The sequence below is a fragment of the Artemia franciscana genome, chromosome 1 (genome assembly GCF_032884065.1).
Source record: "Artemia franciscana chromosome 1, ASM3288406v1, whole genome shotgun sequence".
Classification (NCBI taxonomy): Eukaryota; Metazoa; Arthropoda; class Branchiopoda; order Anostraca; family Artemiidae; genus Artemia; species Artemia franciscana.
Genome location: NC_088863.1, coordinates 45254808 through 45273302, shown reverse-complemented (window position 1 = coordinate 45273302; position 18495 = coordinate 45254808). Strand labels below are relative to the sequence as shown.

The 18495-nt window shown below is 36.4% G+C and overlaps 2 protein-coding genes across 5 annotated transcripts in view; one reads left to right on the top strand and one right to left on the bottom strand.

Annotated features, from left to right (window-relative positions):
* LOC136030319 (ankyrin repeat domain-containing protein 54-like) overlaps window positions 1-18039 on the bottom strand; it is a 51729-nt gene extending 33690 nt beyond the window's left edge. Inside the window, exons 1-2 of one of the 4 annotated variants that reach the window (XM_065709219.1) lie at window positions 17912-18019; window positions 10511-10907 (exon numbers count right to left, since the gene is read on the bottom strand). The gene's annotated coding sequence lies outside the window, so the exon portion shown is untranslated. Of the gene's footprint in view, window positions 1-10510; window positions 10908-17911 lie in introns of all 4 variants that reach the window. The other 3 variants (XM_065709226.1, XM_065709235.1, XM_065709243.1) reach the window with 3 other exon arrangements.
* LOC136031721 (uncharacterized) lies at window positions 15361-15723 on the top strand. The gene has a single exon (XM_065711465.1). The coding sequence runs from the start codon at window positions 15361-15363 to the stop codon at window positions 15721-15723; it is 363 nt and encodes a 120-aa protein (XP_065567537.1).
* Window positions 18040-18495: the final 456 nt, after the last annotated feature.

The window sequence follows — 18495 nt, the reverse complement described above, 5'->3', positions numbered from 1 at the left end:
TGCTGGGATTAGATCCAAAGTATAGACAGAACACAATCAGACGCAAAGCTATAGCGTTGCCTATAGTAAAGGCCAGAAAATAAGGCTCCAATGTTTTATTATTTTTTCATAAAAAAAATACTTCATATGGAAGGGGTGGTCGTGGGTCATATAAACTTCAAGGGGGCTCATTCGATTGAAAATTTGAAGTTCTAGCGCCCTTTTTAAGAGTCAGAAGTAATCGGAGGACAATTACCCCCCACATACCCTATTCCCCCTAAACACATCAGATAAAAGTTTTTGAGATAGCCATTTTATTGAAAACAGTTCGTATATCAGATAAAAAAAAAACTCTGAGGTTGAGAATGGAAGGGATGGTCGTATAAACTTTAGAGGGGGCTCGTTTGAGTGAAAATTGAAAGTTCTAGTTCCTTTTTTAAGAGTCAAAAGTGATCCAAGGGCATCTATCCCCCCACCCACCCTCTTTTCCCCACATAGATCCAATTAAAATTTTGAGATTGCCATTTCGTTCGAAATTGTCCAACTATCTGATAAAAAAACTTCGGGGTCAACATACCCCCCTCCCCCTCATCAGAGCCCGGGAGAAGGGCTGTACCCAGGGTGTATAAGGTTTTTACAGAAGAGGTGGTTGTATTAACTTCAAAGGGGACACAAATGAATTAGAAATTGAAAGTTCTAGTTCCCTTTTTAAGAGTCAAAAGGGATCAGATGGCAACTAGCCTCCTTACCACCCTGATTTTTCTAAATGTGTTCAAACAAATTTTTTATATTTTCATTTTGCTCAAAATAGACCAAAGATCATATAACAAAAACTCTGGAGTTTACACAACCTCCCAGAACCAGAGGGAAGTATTGTAAATTATGCCCCAGGGACATATACAGTTTTTATGGAAGGGGTGGTTGTATATACTTTGGAGGGGGGCTTATTCGATTGTAAATTGAAAGTTCTAGTTCCCTTTTAAAGAGTCAAAAGGGACTGGAGGGCAATTAGCCCCCCCCATCTATCCTCTTTCCCCTAAATCCATCGATTAAATTTTGAAATAGCAATTTTCTTAAACTAAGTTCAAAATTCATATAACAAAACTCCAGGGTCGACACAACCCCCAAAAGCCCTGGGCAAGTTTTGTTCGAAATAGTTCAATGATCAGATAACAAAAGCTTCAGGGTCAATATACACCCCCAGAGTCAGGGGGAAGGGATGTAATTTACGCCCTGGGGCATATAAAGTTCTTACGGAAGCGTTGGTCGTATAAGCTTCAGAGGGGACTCAAATGATTAGAAATTGGAAGTTCAGGTTTCCTTTTTAAGAGTCAAAAGTGATTGGATGGCAACTAGCCCCCCTTTCAACAACCTGATTTCCCCAAATGTGTCAAATTTTTTAGAAACCCATTTTGTTCAAAATAGACTAAAGATGATATAACAAAACTTCGGGGGTTCACACAACCTCCCAGAACCCGGGGGCAAGTTTTGTAAATTATGCCCAAGGGGCATATAAAGTTTTTATGGAAGGGTTGGTCGTATAAAATTTGGAGGAGCTTATCCGATTGGAAACTGAAAGTTCTAGTTCTCTTTTTAAGAGTCAAAAGGGAATGAAGGGCAATTGGCCTCCCCCTGCTAACTTTTCCCCAAATCCATCAGATCGAATTTTTAGATAGTCATTTTGTTAATGAAAGTTCAAAATTCAGATAACAACAACTCCAGGGTCGATTCAACCCCCAAGAGCCCTAGGTAAGTCTTGTTCGAAGCAGTCCGACGATCAGATAACAGCCTAGCCCCCTCCCACCACCATCATTTCCCCAAACGAGTTCAATCAAATTTCTGAGATAGCCATTTTGTTCAAAATAGACAAAGATCATATAGCAAAACTCTGGTGTTTATACAACTCCCCAAAACCCAGGGGCAAGTGTTGTAAATTATGTGTAGGGGCGCATTCGACCGGAAGTTGAAAGTTCTAGTTCCCTTATTATGATTCAAAAGGGACTGGAGGGCAAATAGCCTCCTCTCTGCCCTCTTTTTATACATCCCATCAAATTTCTGAGATAGCCATTTTGTTAAAATAAGATCAAAAGTCAGATAACAAAAACTCTGGGGTTGACACAACCCTGAACAGCCCTGGGACAAGTTTTGTAAGTTACGCCCTGGAGCATATGAGGTTTGTAAAATGTCTGTAAAATTCAAGGTAGACACAGGAGCACAAACTAACATATTACCTACCAAATACTTCGACGCCTTGCCACGTCAACCACCATTAACACAAAGTACCCAGAGACTCACTAGTTACTGTGGATCGAAAATCCCTGTCAAAGGTGTGTGCCAGCTGAAGCGTAAGCACCACTCCAAAATACTGAAACCTTGCCCTTTTCCATCATTGAAACTAACTGGATGCCAATTCTAGCTTTCAGGTCAAGCATAAACTTGAATGTAGTCAAACTAGTTCTGAACGTCAGTAAGGCTGATGAAATTCCATGCAGTCAACAGAACCGAAGTGAATAAAATAATCAACAGCTACAACGACGTCTTTCAAGGCATAGAAAAGCTTGATGGAAAATGCCACTTATACCTGAAGGATGACGCAACCCCTACTACAAACCCAGCAAAAAGAATCCCATCATCACTCCGAGACAAAGTGGAAGCTGAACTAAATCGCAGGGAAGTCAAGGGAATAATTGAAAAGATCTCCAGACCAACTGATAGGGTCAGTTCAATGGTAGCAGCATAAAAGAAGGACGTCAGTTTACAAATATGCATACACCCTGTTGATTTGAACAAATCCATCAAAAGAACCTTCTACCCGATCCCTTCCCTTGAAGACGTAACATCAAAGCTCCATGGAGCAAAGTTTCTGAGCAAAGTGGATGCAAGATCTGGATATTGGTCGTAGGTCTTGGATGATGAATCTACTGAACTAACAGCATTCAACGCAATTTTGGTAGATACCATTTCAAACAGATGCCTTTTGGTATCATTTCAACCCAGGATGAATTTCAAAGATGAATTGAGCAGGCCCTTGAAGGATTAGACGGATTTGCTCTTATCATCGATGATCTTCTAGTTTTTGTATCATCCGTTAAAGAACATAATAAGAGATTGAAAGCTGTAATGCAGAGAGCAAGAGAAAAGGGCATCAGATTTGACAAAGGGAAATGTCACTTCTGTGTTACCAGCGTGATTTATTTCGGACATGTTATCAGCAAACAAGGAATGCAGCCCAATCCAAAGAAAGTCAAAGCCATCAACGAGATGCCCACACCATCAAGCCCAGGAGAGCTTACAACTTAGTTGGGAATGCTAAATTACCTTGCAAAATACATTCCAAGCGTATCAACAAAAAACACAGTCTTGCGTGACCTCAGCAAATCTATTGACTTCAAGTGGGCCAAGGAACATGACAAAGCCCAGAGAAGTATCAAAGACTCAACAGTCACAAACATAGCATATTTCGACCACTTATGCAAGTCTATTGATCTCACCGTTGAAACATCATCACACGGCTTAGGAGCATTTATCTCAACAGATGCTAACATAATCGCGTACGCCTAACATTCCCTCAGCAAAGCGAAACAGAAATGCTAGCAACTGGAGAAAGAGCTATACGCAATAGTTTTTAGTTACAAATACTTTCATCATTTCATTTACGGCAGGCACATAAGAGTAACCACAGACCACCGTCAACTTGAAACTATCCTTTGGAGTTCGCTTCAAAAAGCCCCTGCTAGAACGCAACAAATGATGATACAAATTCAACCTTAAGATCTTGAGTTCGTTTACACACCAGGACAGATATTGCAGTCGCTGATACACTATCAAGACTGCACCTCCCTGACGTCGACGAGAAGCTCCATAGAGAGATTCAAGTATATGTCCACCAAGTTACACGAATTCTTCTCGTAAATGACGAAAGACTCGGGGAAATAAGATTCAATACAGAAAGATGAACAGTTGACTCACCTTAAGAAAGTCATCCAAAGTGGATGGCCTACTACTAAAAATCGATGCACTACTGATCTCTGGATATACTAGAATTTTCAGTATGAGCTGTCATATCAAAATGGCATCATTTTTAAGGGTAAAAGGATAGTTATCCCCTTGAAACTTCGATCAAGCGTTCTAAAGCAGCTCCATATCTCTCACCTTGACATGGAAAAACGAACAACGCGCCACGATGCTCATCTACTGGCCAAAGGTGAACAGCAATATTGAATCTTATCACAAACTGCCTCATTCGCCAGAAATTCAGCCACAATAACCTGAAAGAGTCTCTCATCAACTCCCAGATTCCCTTACTTCCATGGCAGCAGGTAATTTTGGATATCTGCGAGTGGAATGAAGGAAACTATCTTATAACAATCGCCTACCGCAGCCGCTATTTCAAAGTTGATAAGCTGGAAAACCTAACATCCAAGGAAGTAATCATCAAACTGAAAGCACACTTCACTCGGCATGGCATTCCCAACACCATCTTATCAGACAATGGGACACAATACTCATTGTCCAAGTTTAAGCAGTTTGTGAATGACTGCAGGATAAGCCACAAGACATTGAATCCTCTATACTCCCAATCCAATGGATTGGTGGAAAAGGATGTGCAAACATGCAAGAACATCTTCTCCAAAGCAACTGAGAGTGGGGACGATCCATATCTGAGTCTCCTGGAATAGAGGAATACACCTGTAGGCAGCTACGCCATTCCTGCTCATGAGCTGCCAGCTACTTCCACCCTACCTTGCACATCAAAACGTCTGCAAAAGCAGGTTCTCCCAACTAATACAATCTGAAGAAGCGGAAAGAGGCCCAGTCAAGACAGAAACAATATTTCGAAAAGGATTCTAAGCCTCGACCCACACTCCACGCAGGCGACATCGTGTGTTAGCAGAAGCAACCAGAGAGTCAGTGGGGCACTGCAGACATCATAGCATCAGCAGGTCGCCCAAGATCATTCCATATCGCAACTGAAGATCGAATTATACAACAAAGAAATAGAAAGTACCTATCAAATGCATTACTCTCAACACCCATACAGAACAGACGGCACAGAGAACGTGATATATTCACGACCACCTATGAACAATCCAAAGTCCATAACACCCCGTGCAGATGTGTCACCGCCAACCACATCATTCAGCACACCCTCCCCAAACAAATCCATCACCGGTACCACTGACAGCCCACCCCCAGATGAAGACATTGAGCCGGAGGAATAGTCAGTGACCAAAACCACATACAGACGGCAAATCAAGCCACCATGCTATAATGGAGCCCACCACATTCATGTTATTGGCTATGTGTTGATGATATATTGTAGAATGTCAAGAAGCGAGCCTAGAGCCTTTTCTATGGATTCTTCCATAATTGGTGTTAATAAGTGACAGTGCTCTAACAGAGAAGAAGGAGGATATATCTTACATGTGAGTTATGCTAATACTGGCTTGCTTTGCTTGTATATTAATGCTTGTGTTGCTTGCTTGCAGTTGGTTTATTATACTTTTTGTTATAGGTACCTGGGTTCAATAAATTAATCATCTGGTAGAATTCTACATTATTAATGATATTTTATTCCAAAATTCATGGGAGCTGACCCATACCCCTTCCGACATAAAAAACTTATGAAAGGCAATTTATTACAAGTATCATGGGAGGTGAACCCTGGCCCTTCCAGCATGGCTCAGCCCCCCTCCAAAAAAACAAGCGCCAATGATGCAGCAGGTTTTAGACTTTTACAGTGAGAGAGACAGGCAATACCCAACCTCTACCTCTTGTTTGTAGTGATATTTGTTTGTTTCAAGCTTGATTTGCAGATTCAATTGATGTTTCACTTGTTTTAAGATTTATTTATTCATTTATATTAGTACCTATCGTATCTTTTTTGCTGTGGTTTCTTATTTAATTTCTGTTCCTTTTGGGCTTCATTTATACTTCAATAGCAAAATATTTTTGTTTGTTTTAGGCTTGACTTTCATATCTAATTTAAGCGTTACTTGTTTTAAGATTTATTTATTCATTTATATTAGTACCTGTTGTATGTTTTTTGCTACAATTTTTTATTTAATTTCACATTCGTTTTGAGTTTTCAATTATTCTTTAATAGTAATTTCTGGTTGTTTTGAGTTTGAGCTATTGTAGGTTTCTATTTCTCCTAATATGAACTTTAATAAGGCTTTTACTTTTCTTGAAAAACTCATTGTTTGGAAAGTTTTTTTTTTAATTAATGTAAGTAAAACATCCACACTCCTAAATGAATAGGCACTGACTGAGTGAATGGTAGATACACAGACTACAATTTTCATGTTTTTGGGAGTCACTGGTTTAAGATGAGTGGCCTAAATCAGAGGGGTCACCCCAAAGCACTGGACTGATGATTCCCTACAATCTATCAGTGTCTGCAATAAAAAGTAAGGTAATCTCTAATTTACAGCACACTTAATATGTAGAGTCAGTTCAGGAGGTTGTAGGGAGCAAGGGTATTTTTCCTTTTTTTGACAGTTGTTCAACTTTGGCTAGCATAAAATAAATATGATCAGTGTTATAGATTTCTTTCTTAATATGTGTGTAAATGCATGCATACATGCATTTACAAGTCAGTGGCCATAAACACACAAAAACAAGATAAGAAAAACCTCAGTGAAGATACTTACAGCAAGAAAATAAGAAAAAATTTCATCCAAGACCCCTGCTTAACCAACCCCAGTGCAAAAAAAAACAAAAAGACTCTAAAATCAACCAATAACATAAATAAAAGCCAAACCATGAAAAACACCATTAAAAATAAAAGTAAAACCCTTTCCATGCAACAGTGAAAGGATAACTGAATAAAAAATCCAACAATAAATGGCGATTTCAAAATTAGATCTGAGTACATTTTATCTAATTTTTTTTTAAAGCCAAATGCTTACCAGGTATAAAATTAAAATCAGGTAGCTAAAATTTTGCATGGTTGCAAAATATTAGTAGAAGAAAAAACTGGACTTAAATATTTCATTACAAATGGGCTCAAATAAGTTTCCCTGGTATCTCTATTGATGAATTATATAGCCAACACAAAAACAAACACAGAAAAAAAGTAACAGCACTCAACAGATTTTCTATTATACAAGCCAAAGTGCCTGTTAGACTACAGGCATGAAAAAACACAAAAAAAAACATACACACCCCTAAAATACAGTGAATTGGTGTCCCAGATTATGGATGGTCCAAATAGATTATAAATCATTTTGTACAATATTGAAAACAGGCATGCCTGCGCATGGGTATTTAAAAGGCAGGGACAACATACAGAAAAGCAAAGACAAAAAAAGCAATAACAATTGAATGGTTTATTTTATAATAGCCAAAGAGCTTCTGGGACAATGGGCATAAAAAAAACCTTGTCCCCTCCATTCAAAATCATGAATTGGCATGCAGATTAAGGATGCTTTGAATAGATAATGAATATTAGTTATAATTTTGAATGGCTACATGGATTGAAAATGCATGTCTATGAGCATGTGCATTGACAAGCCACTTGCCTGTGCATATAAAAATGAACACACACATACACAAAAAAAAAAAAAACAATAACACTCAACACATACAATTTGTACTTACCAAAGAGCATGCATATGTGTACTTAAAAATCAGTAACTATATATAAAAAAATATGCATAAAAAAGCAACAGCAGTAAAAGATTCATTTTATACTAGCCAAGGACAATGTTGGACAACAGACAAAAAAAAAAGAAAAAAACATGGTGTATGCTCATTTTTGAGGAAAAGAGAACAAACATTTTGCTTCCTTTACCTTAAAACAAAATTCTAGACATAATTTTATTGGAGTTATTATTCTTCTTGAAACACAGATTGGATTTTCTTCATATGGAGTGAGTTATTACTTTAAAAATACCTTCTTTAATTGTTGATGTAAATTATGAAGGTCTTATTATATCAAACAGTTCGTGGTAACGAACTGTAGTAAGGAGCGACCCGGCTCAATAGTAACCAAAACTCTAAAAAATTGTATTTTGATATCAATAGCTACATCAAAAGAATTGCATTTTAATGCTGATTTTAAATATATAAGTTTCATCAAGTTTAGTCTTACCCATCAAAAGTTACGAGCCTGAGAAAATTTGCCTTATTTAGGAAAATAGGAGGAAACACCCCCTAAAAGTCGTAGGATCTTAACGAAAATGACACCATCAGATTCAGCGTTTCAGAGAACCCTACTGTAGAAGTTTCAAGCTCCTATCTACAAAAATGTGAAATTTTGTATTTTTGCCAGAAGACAAATCACGGGTGCGTGTTTATTTGTTTGTTTTTTTTTTTTTTTTTTTCCCAGGGGTCATCGTATCGACCAAGTGGTCCTAGAATGTCGCAAGAGGGCTCATTCTAACAGAAATGAAAAGTTCTAGTGCCCTTTTTAAGTGACCAAAAAAATTGGAGGCCATCTAGGCCCCCTCCCACGCTAATTTTTTCCCCAAAGTCAACGGATCAAAATTTTTAGATAGCCATTTTGTTCAGCATAGTCGAAAACCATAATAACTATGTCTTTGGGGATGACTTACTCCCCCACAATCCCTGGGGGAGGGGCTGCAAGTTACAAACTTTGACCAGTGTTTACATATAGTAATGGTTATTGGGAAGTGTGCAGACGTTTTCAGGGGGGATTTTATTTTGTTTGGGGGTGGGGCTGAGGAGAGGGGGCTATATTGGAGGATCTTTCCTTGGAGGAATCTGTCATCGGGGAAGAAAAATTCAATGATAAGGGCGCAGGATTCTCTAGCATTACTATAAGAAAACAATGAAAAATAAACATGAAAACATTTTTTCAAATGAAAGGAAGAAGTAGCATTGAAACTTAAAACGAACAGAGATTATTACGCATATGAGGGGTTCTAAAAATACTTTAGCATAAAGAGCGAGGTATTTAGGAGGAGATAAATACCTTGCTCTTTATGCTAAAGTATTTTTAGTAATTTCAACTATTTATTCTACGGCATTTCTGATTCAGGGGTCATTCTTAAAGAATTGGGACAAAACTTACGATTTAGTGTAAAGAGCGAGGTATTAACGAGGGTATAAACCCCCTCGTATACATAATAAAAATATAAGGTTATGAAAGTTTGTTACGTAAGTTAATTCTTAAGTTACGTATATTTTTTACTAATAAAAACGTTCGTTAAAAATTAAAAGTTCTAGTTGCCTTTTTAAGTAACCGAAAAATTGGAGGGCAACTAGGCCTCCTTCTCCACCCCTTATTTCTCAATATCGTCTGATCAAAACTAAGAGAAAGCCATTTAGCCAAAAAAAGAATTAATATACAAATTTCATTTTAATAATTTATGTGCGTAGAGCCGAAACCAAACATGCATTAATTCAAAAACGTTCAGAAATTAAATAAAAAAAAAATAATTTTTTTAGCTGAAAGTAAGGAGCGACATTAAAACTTAAAACGAACAGAAATTAATCCGTGTATGAAATGAGTTGTCCCCTCCACAATCCCTCGCTCTTTACGCTAAAGTTTGACTCTTTGCCACAATTCTACTTTTTAAAACAATTAAAAGCTTTAGCGGAAAGAGCGAGGGATTGTGGAGGGGACAACTCATTTCATACACGGATTAATTTCTGTTCGTTTTAAGTTTTAATGTCGCTCCTTACTTTCAGCTAAAAAAATTATTTTTTTTTTATTTAATTTCATAAGAAAACGTATGCATGTCATGGCATATATGAGCTAGTTTTGTTGGAGGATTGTGTTTTATATGTTTCTTTGTGAATTAAATACTTGTAACACAAAAAAAACATTGAAATACAGAACATACATCTCAGAAGGTTTACCAAGAAGGATTCCAATCCTCCCCCTTCTGTCTTACATGGATGCATGAGTGTATCTAAAGCTAGCAAATGCGTACATGAAAATGAACACAAACAAATCCATAATTCTCAACATATTTAATTTATATATGTCACAAAGAATGCATGTGTGTATTTAAAAGCCAGCAACCATATACAAAAAATAAACACAAGTAAACAGGAACAATCAAAAGATTAATTTTACACTACCCAAAGAGCCTGTTGGACAACCGGTATAAAAGAGAAAATAAGAAGAAAAAACATCTCTTCTTTGAAAATAAGAGAACGTTTTGCTCCCTTTACCTCAAAACGAAATTCTAAACAAAAAAAAAAAAAAAAAAAAAAAAAATATATCAAAAGCTCAACCAGCATTGTCTGACAGGATTACCTTCTTTCAGTACTGATGTACCTTATAAGTGTGCTGTCACATTTCACAAAAAATCGTGTATACAATGGCATTTATGGTTCCTTTTTTTTGTTGGATGGTGTTTTCTGCAGCACATCAAAGAAATTTATTCATAAATTTGATAAAATTTTAGTCAGACCAAAGCTGGAATATTGTATGACAGTAGCTTAGCCAGTTAATAAACGAGGAAAATCCCCCACTGTGAAGTTTGAAAGAAACATACACAATTCTTCAGCAACTATACCCACTTCCCTCATCAACAACAATTGAATACATGCTTACCTAAACTTACTTACAAGAGAAAAAGAAGTGTTATAATCACTAACTACAGATTTTTGCAACACCAAAATGAATTCCACCATTTAGACCCATACACAGGTACTCACACCCACAGTTGTGAAGTATAGGTAGAATTTAGTTAGAAAAGAAGCAGAGCTACAATCTTTTCAAATAGAGTGGTGTCATATTGGGGTTCTCTGAGTGAAAACACTGTTATTTCTATATCTATCAGTACATTCAAGAATGGTGTGTATACCAACTGGTCCACTAAACCATGGAAACTAGACTGGGAAGCTCCTTATTAGTAGCTTAAATCAGAAGAATCTACAACCATCTATGCAGCTACATCTACAGGTGTAGTTTTACCCTTTGGCCATTGTGATTTAGGTTACTTTGCAAGCTGAAAGACAAATATATCATTTTATTTGACTAACAATGATCTTTTCAAAAATAATAACTATTAATGTTGCAGTTGAATCCCATCCCTCTTTATAATGACTCAATTTATTGGTGGGAAACAAAAAAAAACAACAAAATTATGTAAATAAACAAAATCTGCAAACTTGATGGTTGTCTAAGTCCATATCTAGCCAGAGGAGCTGGAATTCAATTGAACAGTAGCAGTATTTATTTTGCATAAAATTTTAAAGTACATGGTGTATTAATTTTCTAGATATCAAACTAATTAACTCTGAAAAAAATTCTTCTTGAAAAGTTTTGCATAACCATTTGTTTTGTACAAAGAAAATTACCCTTCAGGGATTTCAGTATATAGGATTGCCTAAAGGATTACCTTTTTTTTCACAAAAAAGGTGAAAACAAAGTTTACACCTTTTTTTTGTTTGTGGTTTTTAGTCTGAAGTGGTTAGAAAATGCTTATAAATGTCAAGTTGGAAAAAGAATTTGCCAAGTTTTGTAACTAATTGTTAGATTAAGAAAACTGCAAAATTTAGTGGATATTAATGTAGTAGCCTACTATGTAGTATATAAGTACTTTTGCATTCCTTGTGTTTTCCTTACTGCATGATTTTTATTAAATACTAGCTGTTGGGGTGGCACTTCGCGCCACCCCAACACCTAGTTGGTGGGGGCGCTTCGCGCCCCCAAGCCCCCCCCCGCGCGCGTAAGTCGTTACGCGCCATTGTAGTTGTGTCCCACCTATATATATATATGTTTTTAACTACGTAAAACTTGCGAATATATAACATTCTTTGCTGTCCCATTGTCTGTGCATATAAATAGATTGTCAGGTTTACCGACTCTTGAACATGCAACATATAATTGTCCATGGGAAAACAATCTGTATTCAGATCTATACCTCATGATTCTAATGATTGCCCTTGAGCTTTGTTGATGGTGATTGCTAATCGACCATTCCCTGTGTCGCCGTTGTCATTTATATATCCCCCTGTACCCCCTGGCGTCCCCGTTGTAGTTGTGTCCCGGTCGTCATTTATATTCACTGTGTCCTGGTTGTCATTTATATTCCCTGTGTCCCAGTGTCCCGGTCTGTATATACATTCGTTTTTGAATTGGTCTTTTTTTAGTTTTTTACCTTTTTTTTAGTTTTTTTTTAGTTATACCTCATGATTCTAATGATTGCCCTTGAGCTTTGTTGATGGTGATTGCTAATCAAACATTTAGGTTTTTTTTATTTTATTTTTTTTAGTTCTGTTTTTCTCCTTTATTTTTCAGTTTTTTCCTTTTTTTATTGTTTAGTTTTTTTTTAGTTTTTTAGCTCTGTTAGTTTTTTTTATTAGTTTTTAGTTTTTTTTTCTTTTTAGTTTTTTTTGTAGTTTTTACCTTTTTTTAGTTTTTACTTAGCCAAGGTTCGAACCTGCAACCTCTCGGACCTAGAACCTGGAACATAACGCGTTACCAACTCAGCTACTTTGGGCTTGAATACATTCGTTTTTGAATTGGTATATGATGAAATAATTCAGACGTAATATGCGGACAGACAGACAGACAGACGAACCCACAAACAACTTATTTTTATTTATATAGATTTCAGAGGTATTGTCTGAAAAGTGATAAGCCTATTGGTTAACTTATAGTATGGGGCAGAATTCAGATAATAAAATAATAACATTACTTAATAATATTATTAATAATAACAAATAATAATAATGACATTCGGGATCTTAATGTCACTTGATTTCTTATTCATTGCTATTAACAGATGTGGGACCATCTAGCCCTTTTCTATTCACAATTTTGTTGATTTGTGGGTTTACATTAGTTTGATGAATTTCTGTTTTATTGATTAATTTTCTAGCAGAAACATGACCTAAAATACATGATATGGGACACTGTGCAATGTGGAACTCTGTTTGTGTTAATTCTAGCCTATTTAAGACTTAACAACCAAAAGCATATTAAAAAAAGAAGATTTGGTTAAAATTGACTTAAATCAGATCTAGCTTATTTTGTCTATTAACTTTTTGGTGAATTTCCCCTTACTTACTTAGAGAGAAGTAAGGAATCTGTGTGATTGTTTATGTGGTTTGTCTCTAACATTAGTTTAGTATGGACTACAGGTCTATTAGTTTTTGTTAATTCAATTCTGATTATTTTTTTTGATGAACCAAACAGTAGTGGAAAGTTATCACACTTTATTTCCAAAAATTATTTAACATTTATCTGGTAACATTTATTTGTGTCAGAAATGAGCTTTGTCCTCCCCCCCCCCCTAATGTTCAAGTATACACTCTGAGTTTGATATATGTACTGAATTATTTGTCAGATATTTCTTCATATTGATTAACCAGTTTGTCAAAATAATACCAAAAGTTGGTAAATATTAACATTTTCACCTAGTTTAGATAAGATGAAATAGAATACATCAATTGGTGTCCTTTTTTATGTTCTTTCCAAATTCTATAATTGGTGCTTAAAGGGGCTAAAAGGTTTCAAAAGAGACCATAGTAACCAAAAGTTTATTATCATGCATCTAAAAAAAAACTGTCTGATGAGAAAAAATTGCCATCTGTAGCTTAATTAGTATTGGTAATTGTTGTTTTCATTATTCTTAATAGCCTAGTACAATATTTATTTTGAAAACAAATTTGCAGAAATTTTGAAAAAGACCCTGAAACCCCTCAACAATGTCACAGCAAAACTTTACACCATTTTCAAGAGCTTTCCAGTCTCTTTTTAAGAATATATGCAAGATTGTTTCCAAAATAACATTTTGTTTCTGACTCAGCTACAAATGGAAACTTTTTCCCACTACACAGTTTCTTTTTATAGAAATGCATTTTTTAAACTTTTGGTTACTAAGGGCTGTATTGAGCCTCTTTAAGGACTCAAAATATAATTACATCATGAGCCAATTACTAAATTTGGAAGAGCATAAAAAAAGCATCAAGTGTTGTATTCACTTTTATTGTTACTAAATAATGTGATGATGTAAATATTTACCTATTTCAAATATAAATTTTTACCTTTAATCTAATTATAGGATAAAAACCAGTCTCCAATTGAGCAACATTATGTCAAACTCAAACCTTCAAATCTTGTTACCAAATAGGAATTGAGAATAACTGTATATCTTAATGAATAGCTAAAAATCTAAGCTATGCATCAATATAGCTATCATTAAAATTAATCAAGATCAAACACTTAAAATTATTAGTTTATTGACTTACCTAGAGGGACCTCTTTTTGGAAATACCAATTATCCTACTCTGATGCACAGATTAGTTTTTCAGTTTTATTTGCATATTAATAGTTAGATGATTGTCTTTTGGTTCTAAATAACCTATATAAATTTAATTGTCATACATTTATTTCATCTATATATCATCACAAATATTCATAGATATCAAAATCCATCATAATCACTCATCATCATAAATAATCACAAATATTAAATATAATTTATTCTTTTTGGTAAAATTCTAGTTGAGCAACTTCTTGCTATCTCAGAAAAGGGTTAGGTTAGGAAGCTGAAAATTTCAGGGATGGGTCTACAGGCAAAAGTATATCCTGGGAAGGTATTTTAAAGTACCCACCTCTACTCCTTCTCCCTCTAGATGGCCCTGACCTTTAAAAATATGTGTGTTATAAAAGTGAAACATTGCAAAGAATTTTACCTTCTTCTCAATTGCTAGTCAAAAAAGAGACAACATTTAGAATTTATGATGACAAATTATACCCACTTGGTGCTATCCCATAGTAAAACAGGGGCAGTCCAAAAACCCATCTCTATTTGGTCAATGTTGATATTACCTGAACAATTGTTTTGGATCATGAAACTGTTGTTAGTGCATGAAACTGTTGTTAGATGCATTTTGACACTTGGAACATCTTTTCTCTCTTGTAAAACTACCTGAAACTCACCATTATGGAGTTATTCCAGCCCAAATATTTGTGTATTTACACATATAGAATTGCAATCATTTCCATTTTCATTGCATTCTTGAGGAAGCTGCCAGAAAGGGTGACACATGCTCTCTATACAAACACCTTCGGGATCTTACAGATGGAAAGCCATCCTCCATCTAATCTAATTATGAAAATATTATCACTGACAAGAGCGCTCAACTGTCTGCCTGGAAGGATCACTTCTCTTCACTTCTAACCCTGGACTGTGATAGCCAGCCCAACCCTGACCTTCTTCAAGTTGCATCCAACACTCCTGAGGCCCTGTGTGCAAGTGTGCACCACCCTTTCACCTCTACAGAAATCTTGAAATCTCTGAAACAGATGAAAACAACCAAGCCCCAGGAGTCTGTGGTATCCTTGCAGAACTGCTTTAATATGGTAGGGCAGCAACCCTTCTCGGGCTCCAAGTAATGTTTTCCATAGTATTTTGTACAGAATGGATTCCAAAAGACTGGCAAGCGGGCATGATTCTGCCTCTCTGGAAATGGAAAGGCAGTCGCAGAATCTGCTCCAACTATCATGGCATCAAACTCCTCTCTGTGCCCAGTAAGCTCTTTGTTATGACCCTCCTGGACTGCTGTACCACTTTCCTCAGAAGCCAACAGGCTGGCTTCATGCCAGGAAGGTCCACCATGGAGCAAATATTCACAATGCAGCAGCTGATAGAAAAGACTTGGGAATTTCAACAAAAAGCATATGTTGCCTTTGTGGATTTCAAGGCTGCTTTCAATTCTGTCAACCAGCAGTCACTCTGGCTCATACTGAAAACAACAGGACTACCAGCAAAGTACTGCAACCTGTTTGAGCAGCTCCATGCAGGGACTTAGAGCTGCATGCAAGTCAATGGCAGATGCAGCCCATCTTTTAAAATCAATACTGGAGTCCATCAGGGTTGTGCTGCTGCCCCAGAACTATTTAATTGTGTCATCAGCTACATTATGACTTGGACCATAAACTGCCTCCAGTTTGGGTTGCATTATGGTGATAGAGTACTTTCAGATGCTGACTATGCCAATGACCTTGCTCTTGTCTCCAATTCACCATCAAAGCTCACAGAAGCCCTACAAATCCTTGCTGATGAAGCCTTAAAGATAGGGCTGTCAATTAATTGGCAGAAGACAAAAGTGATGTTTGTTGAACCCCATAACTCACCAAGTTCCCATGCCAATCCTAATGGTTTGTGACAAACCAGCTGAGATTGTTGAGGAATTTATATACCTTGGCTCTATCCTCTCAAATGATGGATCAATCCTTAAAGATCTAATGCACCAAATTGCCAAACCTTAGCTGTGGTGGGGAGACTAAGTGCCCTTTGGAAGAAACCTTCTATCAGCCATAGGACTAAGATGCACATATACAATGCTTTGGAGGGATCTGTGATTCTTTATGGAGCCAAAACTTGGCCAGCCACTCAGTCTGTGCTTAGCACCATAAATATAGCCCAAACAAAACATCTTTGCTGCATTGAAGGACTACACTGGCACAATTTTGTTAGCAATGAGAACCTTCTGGCGTTAACTGCTCAAATGCCCTTCTCAGTCCAACTTGCCCAACAAACACTACGCTGGTATGGGCATCTCCTTTGCATGCACCCCAACACTCCCGCATGAACAATTTTTTACTTTGATCCCATGCTGCATGGTGGGAAACACCCAAGAGGTCATCCCCCAAACCAGATGGAAGGACACAATAGGTGCCTTATTAGTCATGGCTAATATTCAGGAAGATGTCCACATCCTTGCAAGAGACCAGTCCAAATGGAGGCACCATGTAGCATCACTCTCAACACCAGAAGCATTTTGGCAGGAGCATTAAGTCAAGCCATTTTCATTTGAAATTTGTGAATCTATAATAGTTTAAAAACAAATTTGAGCTATATGTTTACACATTAGGGGGTGGGGATAAAGCTTAGCATATATTAAATAAGTAAACTAACCATTGCTGTATTTAATATATGCTATGCTCCCCCCCCCCCTAATGTGCAAATATATAATAATTCCATAATGGTTAGTTTGCAGTAGTTTTGCAAGAGATAAAAGGTGTACAAAAAGTCAACAAAAAGTTGTATAAAATACAGATTGTTTTTCCCATGGACAATTTTATGTTGCATGTTCAAGAGTCGGTAAACCTGACAATCTATTTATATGCACAGACAATGGGACATCAAAGAATGTTGTATATTCGCAAGTTTTACTTAGTTAAAAACATATACATATATATCTATCTATATTCACAGGTGGGACACAGGGGCACAACTACAATTGCACGTAACTAATATGGCACATAAAAAATGTATCTATCAAAAATTGTTTCATGACCCAAAACAATTGTTCAGGTAATATCAACATTGACCCTCTATTTTTTCAGAATGTCAAAGATAAGTGGTCTTTCCCAAAAAGAGGCTTTTTACCCTAATATTCATTTGTAGCCAAATTTACTTTGCCCTTCCCCTTATTAACTATCTATTATAGGCTGTCTTTCACTAGGAGGGGCAAAAGTAAATCTACAACACAAATAAATGCTATAGGCATGTTTATATTTAAGATGATAGGCTGTCTGACTCTAAAGAAGGTCTAGGGCCTAGCCTATGTACATTTCTTAGCTACCTTAGTATTATGTTAATCAGAAAGTTTAGCCTACCAAATAATGAAAATATTATGTGAAGGATAGTATGGGGTAAATTTTATTAGCGATAGTTCTTTCTGATGTCTAGTCTGTGATCATAGAGAAGTAGCCTAACTTAAGCTAGCCTACACAAATTTACTATGAAGAAAACCATGAATAAACAGGTTATTATCAGCCCAAATGGCCTTTTAGAGTGGGTTCGACCCCATACCCTTGCTTAACACCTTCTAAATTATTCACTGCCAATCAAGGACACCCAATTTAGACTAATAAGTCCAATATAGCCTAGTTATATAGACCAAAAAATTTCTTTCAATTCCTTAATTGCACGGAAAAACTGTAAACTAGAATAAAGGGGGATGTTAGTTCTACAATTTGATTGTTTCCTACTTTCAACATCTTAAACTGTATTAAGCCTTAAGTTTAACTTTTGAAATTATTTGGGTAGAAGGTAGATTATCTTCTATTTCTTTCTCAGAAATAACGATTGTAATCAGAAAAATTGAACGGAACTGGGGACTATTCCACTGACAAACCAAATTGTAAAATCACAACCTGAATTGTGGATTTGTCGTTCCGCTGATAATCGAGATCTGTTCAGATTAAATGAATGAATGCATATTCTTTATTAGCCATCTATAAACAAAAACAGAACACGAGGGAGCACAATAAAAGCAAGGAAAACAAAACAAACATGTCATAAAGATATACACAAATTACTAATAATACCAAAACGAAAATAGAACATCCCTCCACGGGTGAGAAGAGGACTTGTTGCTCGGTTTCTGAAACTGTTAATCCCTGACCTGAACCGGGCCACTACCCCAAAACGGTTAACGATGTACCTATTCTATTATAGGGGGAGGGGGTTGTAAGTGTTTTTATTGAGGGGGTTTAGCTAGTGAATGATTAATGTAGTGATGGACTGTAGATAATATCCAATATGTTCGACAATAAAATCATGCCAGAAATGG